Below are 17,820 nucleotides of genomic sequence, written 5' to 3' on the forward strand. Positions count from 1 at the left end.
TGCTGGTCTTAAATTGTAAGTGAAATTGCGTTGAGTAAATAGATGTGTATTTTTATTTATGAATATAATTAAGTTTGTTATGTACGTTTGGCGAAGCGTTGGTAAGTTATCTCATCAAATATTAGTCTGCTAGGATACAATATTCTTGTATAAAATAACAGGAGACATAGTTTTAATGTCAAGCCACATGAGGCGTGTTTCAGACGAGTCGGAAGGACAGGAAGCTCTCTGATTGGCTGATTGGGTTGGTGTTCGGAAATCAGCCAATCAGAGAGCTTCCTGTCCTGTCGAGACGACAGAAAAAACGCCTCGTCTAAGAAGGTCCTAAGGGCCAAGCAACATGAGGCGTTTTTAAGATGAGATGGCAGGGCAGAAGCTCTCCGATTGGCTGATTGGGTTGGCGTTCGGGAATCAGCCAATCAGAGAGCTTCCTGCCCTGCCGACTTGTCTGTGAAATGCCTCATGTGGCTTGGCACACAGTCTACAGTTTACAAAACAACACTACTGTTGTCTGAATAAAATGAGTTGATAAATGAGCTACCAGTAGATCATTATGGGCACTCGTTATATGAAAATATTACTTTCTTGAATATCTAGTTAAAATAAAGAATGCAAACCTACACGATCCAAATTATTCAGTTTGACATCGCTGCATAAGCATTCCTATCTATGATAGTATCTATGGTGCCTTTTCTTTGATTTGCAGCACAAATATTAGTCAAATAACTAGTAAATTTATAGCATCCAACAACGTAATATGTTGTTTATTCTACAGTTTTCTTTTAGACAAAAACTAATGTTTGCTCTATTGTATGTGTTGTGTTAGTGTATATATCTCCGTTGAGAACATTCAATCGAAGTGTGATCAAATCTATTAATAGATGATTTCACCAACGATTAATGTGAGTTGCTAATAATTTATGAATGAATTTGTTTGTTCTTAGGTGGCCACAGTACATTCTTTGCTCTGCTGAACACATTTGTGCACATCATAATGTACGCGTATTACATGGTCGCCGCCCTTGGACCTCGATTCGCCAAATACATCTGGTGGAAGAAGTACCTCACATCCCTGCAAATGGTAAACTAGCATCTCAATATTTAATCAAATTTGAAATAAACTTACATTCTTATCAATCGTTATCACAGCTGGCGATAGAATTCCTCCTGTTAGTTCTATGGCTTCTGCAGATTATATCAAGCAAATCTGGGAGACTTGTATTTTTCATGAAATTCATCAACTCAATTTTTTTTATTCAATTTCAATTCACAATACAAAGCACAAGATACATAGACAACATATCTAAAAACAGATTTGTGAATATTTTCCCCACATAGACGGATCTGTGTGTGGGGAATGAGTAACAGTACAAGAAGTAGCCTAAATAAAATAATAATACGTATAATATATCTATTTATATATATGAAAGATAATAATAATAATACGAAAGAAAAATCCTATCAGTAAGCAAGGTCAGAGAAGAAAGATATTGAAGAGAAAGAAAACTATAACTTTCCATGTAGGCTAACGCTTAATAGATTAAGAGAAAAGGCGAAAGAAAGAAGAAAAAATGAAAAGGTGGAAAATCAGCAATAGATGCAGTTGTGAAAGATTGTTAGATGGAAATAAATGGTGACAAAAGATTTCTCGGTACTGAGAAAGGCAAGAAAAGAGATGATGAAGATCCAAGCTATTCGATCATTATGAATATGATCGTTATGAAACGATTTCATGATCATTATGAAACTAAAAATAGGAATGGAAATCTGGGAGATTTGTATTTTTCATGAAATTCATCAACTAAACATGGAATAGAAATCTGGGAGATTTGTATTTTTCATGAAATTCATCAACTAAACTAAACATGGAATAGAAATCTGGGAGATTTGTATTTTTCATGAAATTTATCAACTAAACATGGAATAGAAATCTGGGAGATTTGTATTTTTCATGAAATTCATCAACTAAACATGGAATAGAAATCTGGGAGATTTGTATTTTTCATGAAATTCATCAACTAAACATGGAATAGAAATCTGGGAGATTTGTATTTTTCATGAAATTCATCAACTAAAAATATGGAATGGAAATATGGGAGATTTGTATTTTTCATGAAATTCATCAACTAAAAATATGGAATGGAAATATGGGAGATTTGTATTTTTCATGAAATTCATCAACTAAAAATATGGAATGGAAATCTGGGAGATTTGTATTTTTCATGAAATTCATCAACTAAAAATATGGAATGGAAATATGGGAGATTTGTATTTTTCATGAAATTCATCAACTAAACATGGAATAGAAATCTGGGAGATTTGTATTTCTCATTAAATTCATCAACTAAACATCATGGAATTTAGCAAAAATGGTCAAAAATTAAAATCTCTCAGACTCTAAGGAATGATAGTACTTGACGAGAGGAACAATAAAATGTCATCACATTGGCGAAATTCATTCCTATTCTTGAGTTATAATCATTTAAAGATGACTAATTTTCCTGATCTGAAAGTGGAGGTAAGATTTTATGTTCTAGTGGATAACTCGCCCTATATTGTAGCGGAACGTCTCATATTATAGCATGACACTCTTGTTAGGTCAACCTCTATCCATAGCCCGAATATCAAACAAATCTGGGAGATTTGCATTTTTCATGAAATCCATGAACTAAACATCATGGATTGTTGCAAAACTGGTCAAAAATTGAAGTCGCTCATACTCTCGACGCTCATGCTCTTTGAGGTTGAGTGTTAGAGAGGACTTAAAAGTCCTAACTCCGCCTAATAAAGAATTTTTCGCCCCACTTGGATGTAATGAGCTGGTTTACGTGCGTCATATGGAGGCCGAAAGTGATTGTTTTCTGACCAGGCCGGTAAAATTTTTACGGCCCTAGGGCTGTAAAATAACCTTGAAGTCAGCTGATTCTGATTTGATGTGAACGTGTTTACAAAATAGTTTATGAAACGGAATCAGTTTATGCTTCTAGAATTGAATAAAGTTTTTGCAATAAGATACTATCATTTTATTTGGATGAATGAAATACAAATGAGATATTATAAACTATTCAAATTCAATTTTCAGAGTATAATAGAATCAAACCTCAAACCTCCTAGTAAAGCGTTTATCACGGAACATGGTGGATAACGGAATCATTTTATGCTTCTAGAATTCAATAAAGTATTCTGTAATAATATACTATCATTTTATATAAATGAATAAAATACAGATAAGATATATATTATAAACTATTCAAATAATTCGATTTTCATAGAAGGATAGAACTTCTAACCTAAACTTCCATTGACATTCAGATCACATCAGATTGGCCGAATTTCAAGTGTGCTAGAACAGCTGATCAAAAACTTTTTCAAGTGTGATAAACCAGCTGATCAAAAACTTTTTCAAGTGTGATAAACCAGCTGATCAAAAACTTTTCATTATTTGTGTTTATCATTCAATAATTAAAACATTTATAATAATATCATCTTATTGTCATTTGGAAGAATAAAAAGTATAAACTCAATCTCTTACATAATTGAACATAATCTTTTAGGTTATTTAGACAAATCTGAATAAAAAATAAAAATACTTGGACAATTTCTTGATATTCAGATTTGCTAGAGCTATGACCTTCCACTTTTGCTTTCGGAAGTGCTTATAATAGACAATGAGAATAATATTATTCTCATATATATATGTTTATTTTTCTGTGTGGCGAAAAATTACGTTCTCACCATGGGCAAAAATGTTTTTCCGGCTCTCAATCTTTTCTAGTCCTCGGCCTACGGCCTCGGACTTGAAAACCGATTTCGAGCCAGAAAAGTCTCATTTTCGGCCCTAGGTGCGAAATATACTATTTCCTACAGTACGTTGAAAAGTGGCCATTGCTGCACTGATTACAGAACGCAAAGAATCACTTTTCCGCTCTAGTGCGGGAAAAATTTTTCTGCACACCAGATTTGCAACATGGCAACGCAAAATACTTAGTAGGTTATATGGAGCAACAGTGCAGCAAAATCAAAATGAGTTGGTAACAGTGACTGCTGTGGCTGCTATAGTGAATAAAGTTTTTGCAATAAGATACTATCATTTTATTTGGATGAATGAAATACAAATGAGATATTATAAACTATTCAAATTCAATTTTCAGAGTATAATAGAATCTAACCTCAAACCTCCTAGTACAGCGTTTATCATGGAACATGGTGGATAAACGGAATCATTTTATGCTTTTAGAATTCAATAAAGTATTCTGTAATAATATGCTATCATTGTCTTTCATCAGGCAAATTAGATATATCCATCTTTTTCTAGCTCCTAACTGTTGCCAAATCGCCTGTATTCTATGTAGAAAAATAATGAACTACAAGAAAATTTCATCTCAATCATGAAATAGTTATTTGTGCAACTAGTGCGCAAAGTGACAGTTTGCTGCACCGAAAGAAACGTTTACGCCCGAGCCGTAGGCGAGGGCGGAATGGTTTGTTGAGTGCAGCAGAGGAACTTTGCGCACGTATTTCACATTAAGTTTTTCCTACAGTTACCATTGAGTGGGTAATTATTGGTAAAATTCCCTGAAATGTATCAAATGTATATCTGTGTAATTTTATTATTAATAAAAAAATTGAATAATGTAGTAGTGTTTGAATGGGGGGGGGGTCTGTCAACCGCTGTCATCCACTGTTGTCCACCACTTCAAGATTCTTATAACGTGCACCACAGTCACTGTTACCAACTTGATTTTGATTTTGCTGCACTGGTGCTCCATATAACCTACTAACTATTTTGTGTTGCCATGTTGCAAATCTGGAGTGCGGAAAAAATTTTTCCCGCACTAGAGCGGAAAAGTGATTCTTTGCGTTCTGTAATCAGTGCAGCAATGGCCACTTTTCAACGTAACTGTAGGAAAATGTATTATTTGATCATTGACAGATATATTTTCTTGGCAAATAAAATTCAATTATCAGTTATTTCAAGCAAGAATGAACAGGTAATATTAGGGAGTTACCCCTTGAGAAGGGGGTCCACTCTTTTTGCTTCCTCATGGGAACTGTCCCTCTCCCTTCTAGGGAGGGAAAACTGACACCTGGCTCTGTATATTTCCTATACCGGTTATTAGCTATCCTCTATAGAAGACAGTGGCAAGGCAGAGAATCAGCAATGCTGTTCTTTTATCATTCTTCACTGCCATTGTAACATGGACCTCACTATAGATATTTTATTCCATTTTGTAGTATTTTTTAGGTTAATTTTGTGATGGTTATCGATTATTCTTCCCATTTGGTGGTGTGTTAATTTGTTAACTTATTTATTTATTTATTTATTTATTATTCTGGACATAATCACAAATCATATAAATATGATTAGGAAGGAACAACAGGCTTGGCCCAAATCTATTCCATTCCCAAATGTTGATAAATTAATAAAATTCCAAAGAATAGGTTATGTTTCTATTGTAAACCGTTCAAGTTCAATTTTCGTCAAAAAATATATATAAGTTAAAAATTTTGAATTTAGAGAAATCAAAACACCAAACTATATTGAAATATAACACTTATTATCACTTCATATTGAATTAATCAAGTTATTTTATAAAATTTTGAACGCAAAAATACACACAACTTCTCTCACTAAGCACAGCTGTAATCTTAAATTAATTGTTGTATTGTTGTATGTTTCAGGTTCAGTTTGTGATGATCTTCGCCCACCAGTTCCAGCTTCTATTCATCGACTGCAACTACCCCAAGAGCTTCATGATCTGGATTGGCCTCCACGGAGTTATGTTCCTCTTCCTCTTCTCCGATTTCTACAGGGAGAGATACTCCACCAAGAAGAACCAGCATAAGGGTGCCTGCATGGTCAGTTCTATCTCTGTTTCCATTAGTAAACATTACTCTGTCTTGATTTCAAGTTTTTTTTTCAAGTATGAGTTAAATAGGTGATTTTGATAACTTGAAGTCAAGTTTATTCGAAATCGAGTTTCAATTGAGTGCAGTATTTCTTGAGTTTTTAATTTATTGTGATGTATTCTGTGATTCATCTATATATATATAAAAGCGAAATGGCACTCTCTCACTCACTCGCATAACTAAAAATCTACCGGACCAAAAACGTTCAAATTCGGTAGGTATGTTCAGTTGGCCCTTTAGAGGCGCACTAAGAAATCTTTTGGCAATATTTTAACTCTAAGGGTTGTTTTTAAGGGTTTAAAGTTCGTCTTTTAGCATGTATATTCTTCTTCTCCCTATCTCTTAATTATAATTGAAATTTCCATATCATATGTTACTATAGAACTATAATCTAGATAGAGTACCTCTTCGAAACAGTTGTTAACTGGCAACTAAATTAATAATTTTGTCAGATTGGCATTAACTTGAGTTGACTTTGTTAGGTTGGGACCAAGTTGAAGATTTAAATGCATTTATCGCGGAAAAATGATTGGGCACTGCTACTTCAATCCTGGGAATATTATATTACTAGCCGTCAGTCTCGCTTCGCTCGCCATATCCGTTTAGCCAGACGTTTAGTCTTGACCCCCGACTGGATCGTCCTAACATATGATAAAAATGCTGAAATGAAAAATGCAGGCGAGCGGAGCGAGCCTGCTGATCTCATTCTAGAACGATCCAGTCGGGGGTCCAGGGGGCGGAGCCCCCTGGCTAGACGGATATGGCGAGCGAAGCGAGCCTGACGGCTAGTTTAGAGTATAAATTCAACCTTCAAAATTCAAATCATTATTCCTGGACTGAAAATCAAGTGACGAAGCAGTGTGTAATTAACCTTAACTTTTGGACAACATTAACATTTTATCAAAATTTTTGGAGAGAATACAGGCTCAGCCTAGTTTTTCCTCCAATGTCATAATTGTATTGTATTATAGTGTTTTATACAATAAATGAATGAATGAATTACCTCAAAAGTATATAGCCTAATAGTATAAATTAAAAAATTCAATTAATCTCAAACTTTACTTCTTGCTTTCTTGGAAGTTTTATTGGACAGAAAATTAATATGGCATCCTGACAATGAAACGTTATGTAATAAAATTTCATCTGGGATATTTGTCTTGCGGCAGCTTGAAAGGTTAAATGATAAAAAATACTGTTAACAGTTTATCATGGTCTTATGCTATCACATACTATAGTGAGGTCCACGTTATAATGGCAGTGGAGAAAGATAGGAGAACAATGTAGCCGATCCTCTGTCTTGTCAATTCCTTCTATAGACGGTAGCTGATACAGGTTTATTAATGTAATATCAACTGTTCATTCTCGTTTATTTTCAATTATTTTATAATCAATTTTCATAATTAAGATGAACTATTTTTTCGATATTCCACATTGTTAAAAGACGAACTGGCAACAGAGCAAAGTGAGAAAGAGATAGCGCTATCCGCTTTGTTGAATGATAGACAAGGATAGCAATACCATTGCTAATCAAACACTGCCATTATAACGTGAACCTTACAATAGGTGTGATATTTCAGTATGGGGTAATTCATCTCAACAAAATTTTGACTGAGTGTTTAATATTCAAAAGAAGGCACTCAGGTGTATAGAGAAAGTGGATAGGTTAGATTCTTTTAGGTCTATTCAAAGGTGCGTACAGATTTACGCGCCGCGAACACGAGCAGTTCACTTTTAATCAGCTGATGTCAAGCTTTTTATATCTGTATTTTACCGTTTCTGTACAAATACAGTTATAATCAGCTGATAAGAATTGAATTGCTCGTGTTCGCGGCGCGTAAATCTGTGAGCACCTTGAAAAACGCGGCTTTTTAACTGTTCCATCTTTGTAAGAAAAAAGGGTTAAATGGCGTTATATACAATCGATAAAAAAACTTGCCTATTTTCAAGTACTCACGAGGCATTTTATTAATTTGAGGGCGCTGAATCCGAATCTGAAATCTCAATTCCTCTATTTCCATTTCTACGCGATTTAGGTTTTGTTGGACAGGAAAAAAACGGACAGTTTGATGGAAAAAGATTGCCGACCGATACATTTTAAGTTTGACGACTTAAGCTTGAAGACCGACCGATCCGTTTTACCGTCCAGACGCAACGACTTACATGCTCCGACTTTTGCTTGATCAAAAGACTGAAGCTAAACTTGAGCGTCTGAACCGGGCCTTATACTCCATAGCTGGAGTCCTTAGGTCTTAGGACGTAGTCCATACAACAAAACTTACTATCTACAGAGAAAGACTGTCTAAATCACAATCATTACAGTCTGCGAGTCGTCAAAACTTGATGAAACATACAGCAGTTCATAATGGATTAAGAAAATTGGAAATTATTTGATTTCTTTATTGAAAATTAATGATTTTTGTCGTTTTGCAGCCGGTTTTGGACGAGAAGGAAGCGTCAAAACAGTCGAACGGCAGCTCGAAAGCAAAGGCGGCCGCCAACTACCCCAACGACTACTCAGCCGTCTACTCTAGCTGCTACTCCAACGGCGTCAACAACGGATACATGACTCCGGCCTCCGCATCTACAGCCTCCACGTCAACGGCTGACTCCAGGAAGACCAAATAGCAGCGTCTTCGTCACACAAACCATCCTAACAGACATTGACAATCGCTGTAGTCGCCAAACTCAAAGCAAACCATCAGTGCATCAAAAGACTTGTTCAAATTATTTGTGGTCAGGAAGAGTTGGTGAGATTTATTGTAAACAAAAGATGTCTCAAGTTATGTTGTGCATAATTTACAAGTTGTGTAATAGCGTAATCATATAGCAAAGATAGCATAATACTGTCTTTTCTCTATGGCTTAAGTCTCCAAACTAAAGGCTCATATATTCACTCTCGATTAAACGGAGATAGATCAGCTATTCGTTTAAACCCGGAATGAAACACATGTTAATAAATTCAAGCATACTCACATGTAATCGTAGATTAGCGTTAAACGTTGAGTAGATGGTGCATATAACCCTAAAGCCAGTTACACACACATCAATTTTTGGACGTTTTTATGAATTCTATCAGATTGAACGGTACTTGACAAACATCATCTGTTTAATTTAATAGAATTTATAAGGACGGGAAAAATCGTACGTACAAAAATCGATGTGTGTGTAACTAGCCTAAGGCCCGGTTGCACAAAACTGTTGAATTTTAATCATGATTAAATGCCACGAGAACAAATCATTAGAAGTTTTCTCTGATTGGTTCTGGTGGCATTTAATCATGATTGAAATTTTACAGGCTTTTGTGCAACTAAGACTAAGCCAGTATAAGGGCCGTATAAGCAGCGTCTACGCTAAACCATAGGGAAAAGATAGGAATTCTATATATTTTTCTATGGTTAAACGCTAAACTACGAAATATGGTCGCATTAATTAGTGTTACATTACAGGTTTAAAAAATGATCAACTGATTTATCTCCGTTTGAACCAAGGTACCTAGAATACATATACAATACGGTACCTGTATTCTAGGTACATTGGTTTGAGCCACAGTTTGAAATTGTGGTTTTGAAACTCAAAACACATTTTGAAACTCCGTGGTTGAAACTGAGATGGTGCATATGAGCCCATGTTTTGCTATCCTTCCTTTCCATGGATTCACTCCAAACGTTGACATTGGTTGAATAGGTAGCACTTGCCTTATTTATGATTAATAATGACAGTTCGAAGTAAATCTTGAAATCTTCATTAGTATTTTTTCATTTCGGCGAAATTTCGTGTAACTGATTAACTGATCAACCACAGTACAAGCAATTAGGTTCACTTGAAACTATTAGAATTCATTATAAATATAACTTGTACTTCCCATTCAACCAATAGCCTGATAGTAGACAATAGTTTGAAGTGATTTTCACTATGTGAAGTAAGGTAATTCTCCCTTGAAGCGATTGGAGAAAATCAAAATGCTTATTTCTATCTAATTTACAAATTTTGATTAACTTAGACATGAAATATGTCTGAATTACAATTGAGATTCGCAATTTTACATTGAAAATTCGCCACATTTCAAGCAATAGAACCGAGTTTGAAAGGCACAAGTATGGGAAATTGGTTTTTTGAGATTTTGGAATCATTTTTGAAATTAGAATCTACGAATTATACATATCTATTTAAAAGTACTGAATTGGATGATTCATGGGAAGGTTATATATATATATATAAGTAAAGTTTTTGTTAGAGTGCATTTGTAGTATATAAAATTTAAAATCCGTAGATTATTCATCTTTTTTTTTGTTAAAGCTTATACGTGATATCACCCTTTCCCAATACAGTATTTTACAGTATTAGCTAGTATTTTTGATTCTAACATACAATATTGAAAGATTTTCCCATGTTATCCATAGAAACCCAATTGTATTGAATTTTTGACTTTTATCTTGAAATAAGTTTGTATTATGTCCTTTATATTCAGTATTTTGCTTTAAAGTTTCCTAATATTATATGATATAGTAATCAATCTTCAATTGAATTATCTAGACAGTTGATTTATTAAATTAACATTATAGAGTATTCCTTTATTTTGCAACTACAGTACTGTATTAAATCATGGGAGGAAGAAGTATGCATTCTTGTAACAAATAATATACTTATATAGCCACGAATCCAGTCTCAATTTCAATTTTAAAACGTTATTCTTTATTTCAAATCAAAATGGTTGGACTAAATTCCAATTTCTCATAACTTGGTGCTAATATTAATAAAGCAATGTGTTCTGTGTACAAGAAATTTCGTGTAAACCACAATTTTCCTATAAATTTTATGTTGTTCTTGAAACAATGTGAGATTGAATGTTGTTTGAACATGTTTTTAAGGAAAAATAGGAAATGGATTCAATGCAAAGAGTAACAAAAAGACAATGAATTTTTTTCAGCTAAGTTAGTTTCTAAAAATTTTGAATTTTTTCAATTTTTTTTAGAAACACTGTTACTATTTAAAATTATCAAAGTTCCTGTTCACTAGCTGATACTATGAGAGTATTTTAGTAAGCAGGATGAATTTATTTTATTTATTTTTTTAGATCCAGGAGATCATTTTTAAAACCTTTTGTCATTTTTGAAATCATCAACTTTTTATATTACTTGCATTCTTTTACTTGTTTTAATTTCTTCCACAATTCTATTTTTATAATTAATTTTCAAATTGTACGTTATAAATAAAGCAACATCCTCATTACAGACTGATGAAATCAGGGTTCATTGCAAGAAAATCCAATAAAATTTAACCAACGTAAAAATGTCGTCGCATAAATTCGTTCCGTCAGATTACATCATTTTACAGCGGTTAAATTTGATTGGATCAGGCTGTAGGTTTTGTTTCCAAGATTTCGTTATTGAAACTCATGATAATTGCAGAGTCTAGATGTTGATGATCCAAGATAGTCTTAGGCCACTACCTCCGTAAAAAACACTACCATCTGATATAGATCAGCTGAAATCGACGACTTTTTCTTGGTGTAGGAGCCCTACCTGTGCTGACGTCACCAGAATGCACTAGGGCTTTGTTTACGGAGGTAGTGCTTAGGCGCGGTTGCACAAAAGCCGGTTATATTTTAACTGTGATTAACTTGACGAGAACCAATCGGAGAAGGCGTTTTTGAAAAGACGGCTTCTCTGATTGGTTCTAGTTGAATTAATCACGGTTAAAATTTAACTGACTTTTGTGCAACCGGCACTAAATGTCTAGAGAAGTACAGATATTTTAATATGTTGTTACCATTCTTGCATTGAGAGTTGAAGATATTTGTGAACAATGATATGGATATTGATGATAATCTGATTAAATTCATCAAATTTAAAGACAGATAAAATTAAAGACAACTTTGTAAATAGATTTCACTCAGTTTATGCAATAACGCTTAGATTTGCATCTGTGTAATTTCATGTGAAATTATAAGTTTTCCTAATAAATAAAATTGTTGCTAATGTATGCTTTAAACTAAGAACTATAATATTATACAACAAATGGACCATCGAAAAATAATTTTGTAAAATTTCGTACAAATTGCACTGTATAGATATACTCTACCATTGTTATCGAAGCTTTGTTGTGTATTGACGAGTATATATATGTTTTTGAACGAACCGATTATATATGTGTAAATTAATGGCTAAAATAGATACAACAAATTCTAATTTCTATCGTATTGTGTACGTCTATAACTTGAAGGTGCTAATTAGCATTTTTCTATCCCCGAATAGAATTTTATCACAGGTTTTTAAAATGTGAAATTATTGCTTTTATAACTGTTTCTCACCATAAGAGATATCAACTGTTAGCTGTATACTGTTGCTTTTATATAACTGTTTTCAACTTTTTCCAATTATTTGTATAATGTGAAGATAACGAATATTTTCTTGTTGAGAAGTAGTATTAAAACCAAGTTTAATGACCTTGGTTTTATCCTACTCGTGATTAATCTTGGTTTAATGCTCTATCTGATTAACCTTGGTATATTCCTTGGTCTAATTAACCTTGGTTTAACGTATTGTACAATATTCTCTCTAAAGTATTGAACTTGTATTATTTATCTTATGAAACTTCTCATCCCCATAGTTTTTCATATCATCTACTTCCCTTGAAATTATTTTCATGACATCGAAAACTATAAACTTCACTATTAAGCATTATGATGATAATTATATGTGCATTATTGGTTCATCCCACAACAAAATCAAAGTTTACATAGATGGTATTATTGTTATGTTAGTATAAATGTATAATAATTTATGTATGATATTGTGACTTTCTTGCAAGCTAAGATATCAGCCCGAATCAAACTTATTTAGCTTCTGTTGGTTATTTTAGATTTAAGAATTGTTTAGTATTTATTAAATTTTTCTTTTTTGAATCTTTGTACTCAATTATTGTACCTGTTCGCCTCACTTTATTGTTGGCTAAAATTCTATTGAATACGGTACTAATGTGTGTTAAACACTGCAAAAAATGAGAATCTCTCAGATATGCAAATGAAATAGATAAACTTTTCAAATAGTCATATCTCCTTAACGGTAAGGAATTTTGCAAATATGATTCCCAATTCGTGTTTCTTGCATCAAAGACCATAAGATCACGAAGTTTGAGCGATTTTTATTTTTCACAAAAAATTGATGTAATCCATGGACTAACCATCGTGAACCACACTGAGACGAAAAGTATCTCAGTTTTAGCTGAAATTGTCATCATAGATGAAGCCCTACCTGATAAATGTCGGAGCCAAATTTGGCACCCCCAGCTACTATACAGGGTGAGTTATGGAGCTGCAAACATAAACTATTCAAATTTTCAAATGGTCATATCTCCTTAACGGTAAGAAATTTTGCAAATATGATTCCAAATTCGTGTTTCTCGCATCAAAGACCATAAGATCACGGAGTTTGAACGATTTTTATGTTCTACTTAAAATTGATGAAATCCATGGACCACGCTGAGACGAAAAGTATCTCAGATTTGGCTGAAATATCTCCTGAACGGTAAGGAATATTGCAAATATGATTCCAGATTCGTGTTTCTCGCATCAAATACTAAAAGATCTCGAAGTTTAACCAATTTTATTTTTCACAAGAAATTGAGAAAAAGCATCGTGAAACACACTGGAAAAAAAAGTATCTCAGATTTGGCTGAAATTTGTACCATAGATAAAGCTTGACCTGAGAAATGTCGGAGCCTAATTTGGCACCCCCAGCTACTATACAGAGTGAGTTTTGAAGCTGAAAACATAAAATTTTCAAATGGTCATATCTCCTGAATGGTAAGGAATTTTGCAAATCGGATTCTAGATTCGTGTTCCTCGCATCAAAGACCATAAGATCACGATGTTTGAGCGATTTTTATTTTTCACAAAAAATCGATGAAATCCATGGACCAACCATCGTGAAACACACTGAAACAAAAAGTGTCTCAGATTAGATAAAGCTTGACCAGAGAAATGTCGGAGCCAAAATTGGAACCCCCAGCTACTATACAGGATGAGTTATGCAGCTTCAAACATAAAATTTACTAATTTTCAAACAGCCACATCTAATGAACGGTAAGGAATTTTGCAAATCGACTTCCAGATTCAAGTTCCTCGCATCAAAGACCATAAGATCACGATGTTTGAGCGATTTTTATTTTTCACAAAAAATCGATGAAATCCATTGACCAACCATCGTGAAACACACTGAAACATAAAGTGTCTCAGATTAGATAAAGCTTGACCAGAGAAATGTCGGAGCCAAAATTGGAACCCCCAGCTACTATACAGGATGAGTTATGCAGCTTCAAACATAAAATTTGCTAATTTTCGAACAGCCACATCTAATGAACGGTAAGGAATTTTGCAAATCGACTTCCAGATTCAAGTTCCCCGCATAAAAGAGCATAATGTCACAAAGTTTGAGTGCTCAAAATTTTCAAGTGTATTTCAATATTATTGAAACTTTCGGATTGTTTAGTGTTATTTCCGGCTCTTATCAACCCTTCGAAATTCAAAATTCATCAGTCATATCTCGAATACGTATTCTCTGAGTGTTAATCTTTGGTGAAAACAGAAATTTTAAACTTAACCTTACTTTGGACTACTTATGTGCCAAAATCAAGGAATTGAAGAAGTTTTGGGCAATTGCCTGTTTCTCTTTCCAAATATCGTGTTTGTGACTGTTCTAATAAATAAATAAATAAATTTTCTTTTTCCACAAAAAAATGAGTAAAACCATGGACTAACAGTTATTATTGTTGCTCTATTCAAGAAGTCCTGAGAGTTTGTGCGATTTTTATTATTCACAATATTTGCAAAAATCCATGTTCATGGATTTAATGAAAAATGCGAATCTCCCAGATTTTGTTGCAATGGATAGAGGTTGACCCAATAAGTGTCGTGATTATGAGACGTTTCGCTACAATAAAGAGCGAGATATTCACTGAAACATAAAATCTTGCCTTCACTCTCAGATCAAAGAAATCACTCATCTTCGAATGCTTATAACTCAAGAATAGGAGTGAATTTCGCCAATGTGATGACATATTATTGTTCCTCTCGTCAAGTAGGCCTACTATCATTCCTGAGAGTTTGAGCGTTTTTAATTTCTTACCATTTTTTGTAAAAATCTATGATGGATTTCATGAAGAATGCAAATCTCCCAGATTTGGTTGATATTCGGGCTATGGATAGAGGTTGACCTAACAAGTGTCCTGCTATAAAATGAGACTTTCTGCTGCAATGCAGGGCGAGTTATTCACTAAAACAAAAGTTTTCGACATCATAGTGTCACCCAAACTGTTGCAAACAAACAAATCCCGATATCTTGAATTAATCAACTCAGGAAACAATCAACTCTATTGGCCCAACTTTGAATATTATTGGCAAACAATATGAAAACTTCACGCATGCCATTAAAACTTGAATTGGAAACTGGGTCATTGAATGGAAATTAATCAGAAAACGAAAGCTTTTCAATGAAACAATGAGAATAATTTGATTTTTGTTACAAGTTCGTTAATTGAGGTTCATTGACAATAATTACCTACTGTCATACTTTGATGCATTTCATGAACTTTTGCAAGCTCTGAGTCCATAGTTAGGTCCACGTTATAATGGCAGTGTTTGATTAGCAATGGTATTGCTTTCCTTTGTTATTATTCAACAAAGCGGATAGCGCTATCTCTTTCTCGCTCTGCTCTGTTGCCAGATCGTCTTTTAACGTGCAAGGATAAATTTTAAAACTTTGAAAACTAAAAACTTGACGAAATGAAATCATGAAGATTTGAAAATAGGCCTATAACCATCCTCGGTTAATTAAGAACCTATATGCAAAATTTCAAGTTGATCAGACGTGATGATGCGTCAAACATAATTTTCTTATTCCGTACGTGTATAAGCCAGTTATTTCCTTTATTATATAGTGAGGTCCACGTTATAATGGCAGTGTAGAAAGATAGGAGAAAAGGGTTGCCAGATCTCAGCCTTGCCACCCGAACAGCTGATACTGGTAAATCTGATGAATTTAACTGTTCATTATTGTTGAAAATAGTTAATCATATTTTATTTGTCAAGGAAATATATTTTTTAAAGATGTAAGTTAATAATAAATTTTCATGACTGAGATTACATATTTTGTCAATTAGTTGAATTTCTACATTGTTGATAAACGATGTGGCAACATCGCAATGTGCGAAGGAGATAGCGCCATCTGCTCTGTTGAACGATAGACAAGGATAGCAACACCATTGAAAATCAGACACTGCCATTATAGTGTGGTCCACTATGGTATAGATAATTCTAATGAGTAGGCCTACATTTCCTGTAAAACAATTAAAAACATGGTAAATTCAGGCTTTCTATTCTTTTATTGGGATTCATCTGATTAATTATGAATATCAGACACTGATATTGATTGAATACTAGCAGTAAACCCGTGCTTCGCAAGGACCTATTTCAAAACTTGACGTAATAAAATCTTGAAGAATTGAAAATAGGCCTATAACCATCCTCGGTTAATTAAGAATCTATATGCAAAATTTCAAGTTGATCAGTCCAGTAGTTCAGACTTGATGATGCGTCAAACATAATTTTCCTATTCCGTACGTGTATAAGCCAGTTCCTTCCTTTATTGTAGTATAGATATTATCATTCAGACAGATTAATAAACACGATAAATACAGTAATGATGGAATGGTTTTTGTCTTGCAGAAAACATTCCTAACAGTAAGGAATATTCCTAAAACAATTTCTAGTCTAGAGAATTAGAGTACAAGGTCAAGAGGTGCTGTAACTTGACACTAAATAATATGTTTCTGCTCAAGTTTTATTGTTCTAATTAGCTTCATTTCATTCCGAAACTAATATGAATTTCACACAATAGATTCGGAAAGATAATGTCGCATTTTATTTCACCAATGTAGGTAGGTGTATATTCTGCTCCTTCGATCTGATAATGTGTCAATAGAACAACTACAAGACTTAACCTTTTTCGGACTTTGTGTAACCTTATCTAAATTTGGGAGAGGAATTAATAGCACAAGGTTACCTATTTTTTCTCTCCCTATCATTTTAATGATGTACTTATTGTAGGAGTCAATGAAGAATAAAGAATAACTAAAAGTTGGAGATTCATTTTTACTGAGGATGAAGCCAACGTCAGTTTGGGGCTTGTGCTTGGGTAATGATAGGGACCTACAGATTCAGGTGGGCTCCGAGCTACTCAGGAAAACTCATAAATTTTATTCTGAATCAAAAAATGCTTTTGAAGTGAAAACACTTACTTCTAAATAATATAAGCTATTAATTTAGAAGAGTCGGTTCCTCAATTAGTAATCCGTCATTATTTCATTGATTATAAATTTATTAGGAATTCTGACTTTTTATAGTGAGTCACACATAAAGTTGCCAAAATAATTTGATTGTGTGACTAAGGTCCACGTTATAATGGCAGTGTTTGATTAGCAATGGTATAGCTATCCTTGTCTATTATTCAACAAAGCGGATAGCGTTATCTCTTTCTTGCTTTGCCCCGTTGCCAGATCGTCTTTTAACAATGTAAAATTAATAATTAATAAACAAAATATATATAATCAATTATGAAATTTTTGAGAAATATAATTTCTCGCTTAATAAAATATAATCGATTATTTTAAACGAGAATGAACAGTTAATATTACATCACAAACGCCTGTATCAGCTACCGTCTATAGAAGGCATTGACAAGACAGAGGATCAGCAACGTTTCTCTTCTATCTTTCTCCACTGCCATTATAACGTGGACCTCAATATAGTAACATAGGCTAAGGCTAATTAGTAATATAATCTACTGTATATAGTAATGGGCAAATTGTGAGGTTATAATGTCACGAACCCCGATGAAGAAAGATAACAAATTT

General features: G+C 33.6%; 1 protein-coding gene across 1 annotated transcript in view; it reads left to right on the top strand.

The window, feature by feature from the left end:
• The window catches only part of LOC111043687 (elongation of very long chain fatty acids protein AAEL008004), a 102,202-nt gene extending 89,388 nt beyond the window's left edge, over positions 1-12,814 (top strand). The window contains exons 7-9 of the mRNA XM_039439689.1: positions 945-1,081; positions 5,683-5,859; positions 8,341-12,814. Of these exons, the coding sequence (XP_039295623.1) occupies positions 945-1,081; positions 5,683-5,859; positions 8,341-8,535 (509 nt within the window). The 3' untranslated portion in view covers positions 8,536-12,814. The remainder of the gene's footprint in view (positions 1-944; positions 1,082-5,682; positions 5,860-8,340) is intronic.
• The last annotated feature ends 5,006 nt before the right edge of the window (positions 12,815-17,820 follow it).

The sequence above is a fragment of the Nilaparvata lugens genome, chromosome 13 (assembly GCF_014356525.2).
Source record: "Nilaparvata lugens isolate BPH chromosome 13, ASM1435652v1, whole genome shotgun sequence".
NCBI lineage: Eukaryota > Metazoa > Arthropoda > Insecta > Hemiptera > Delphacidae > Nilaparvata > Nilaparvata lugens.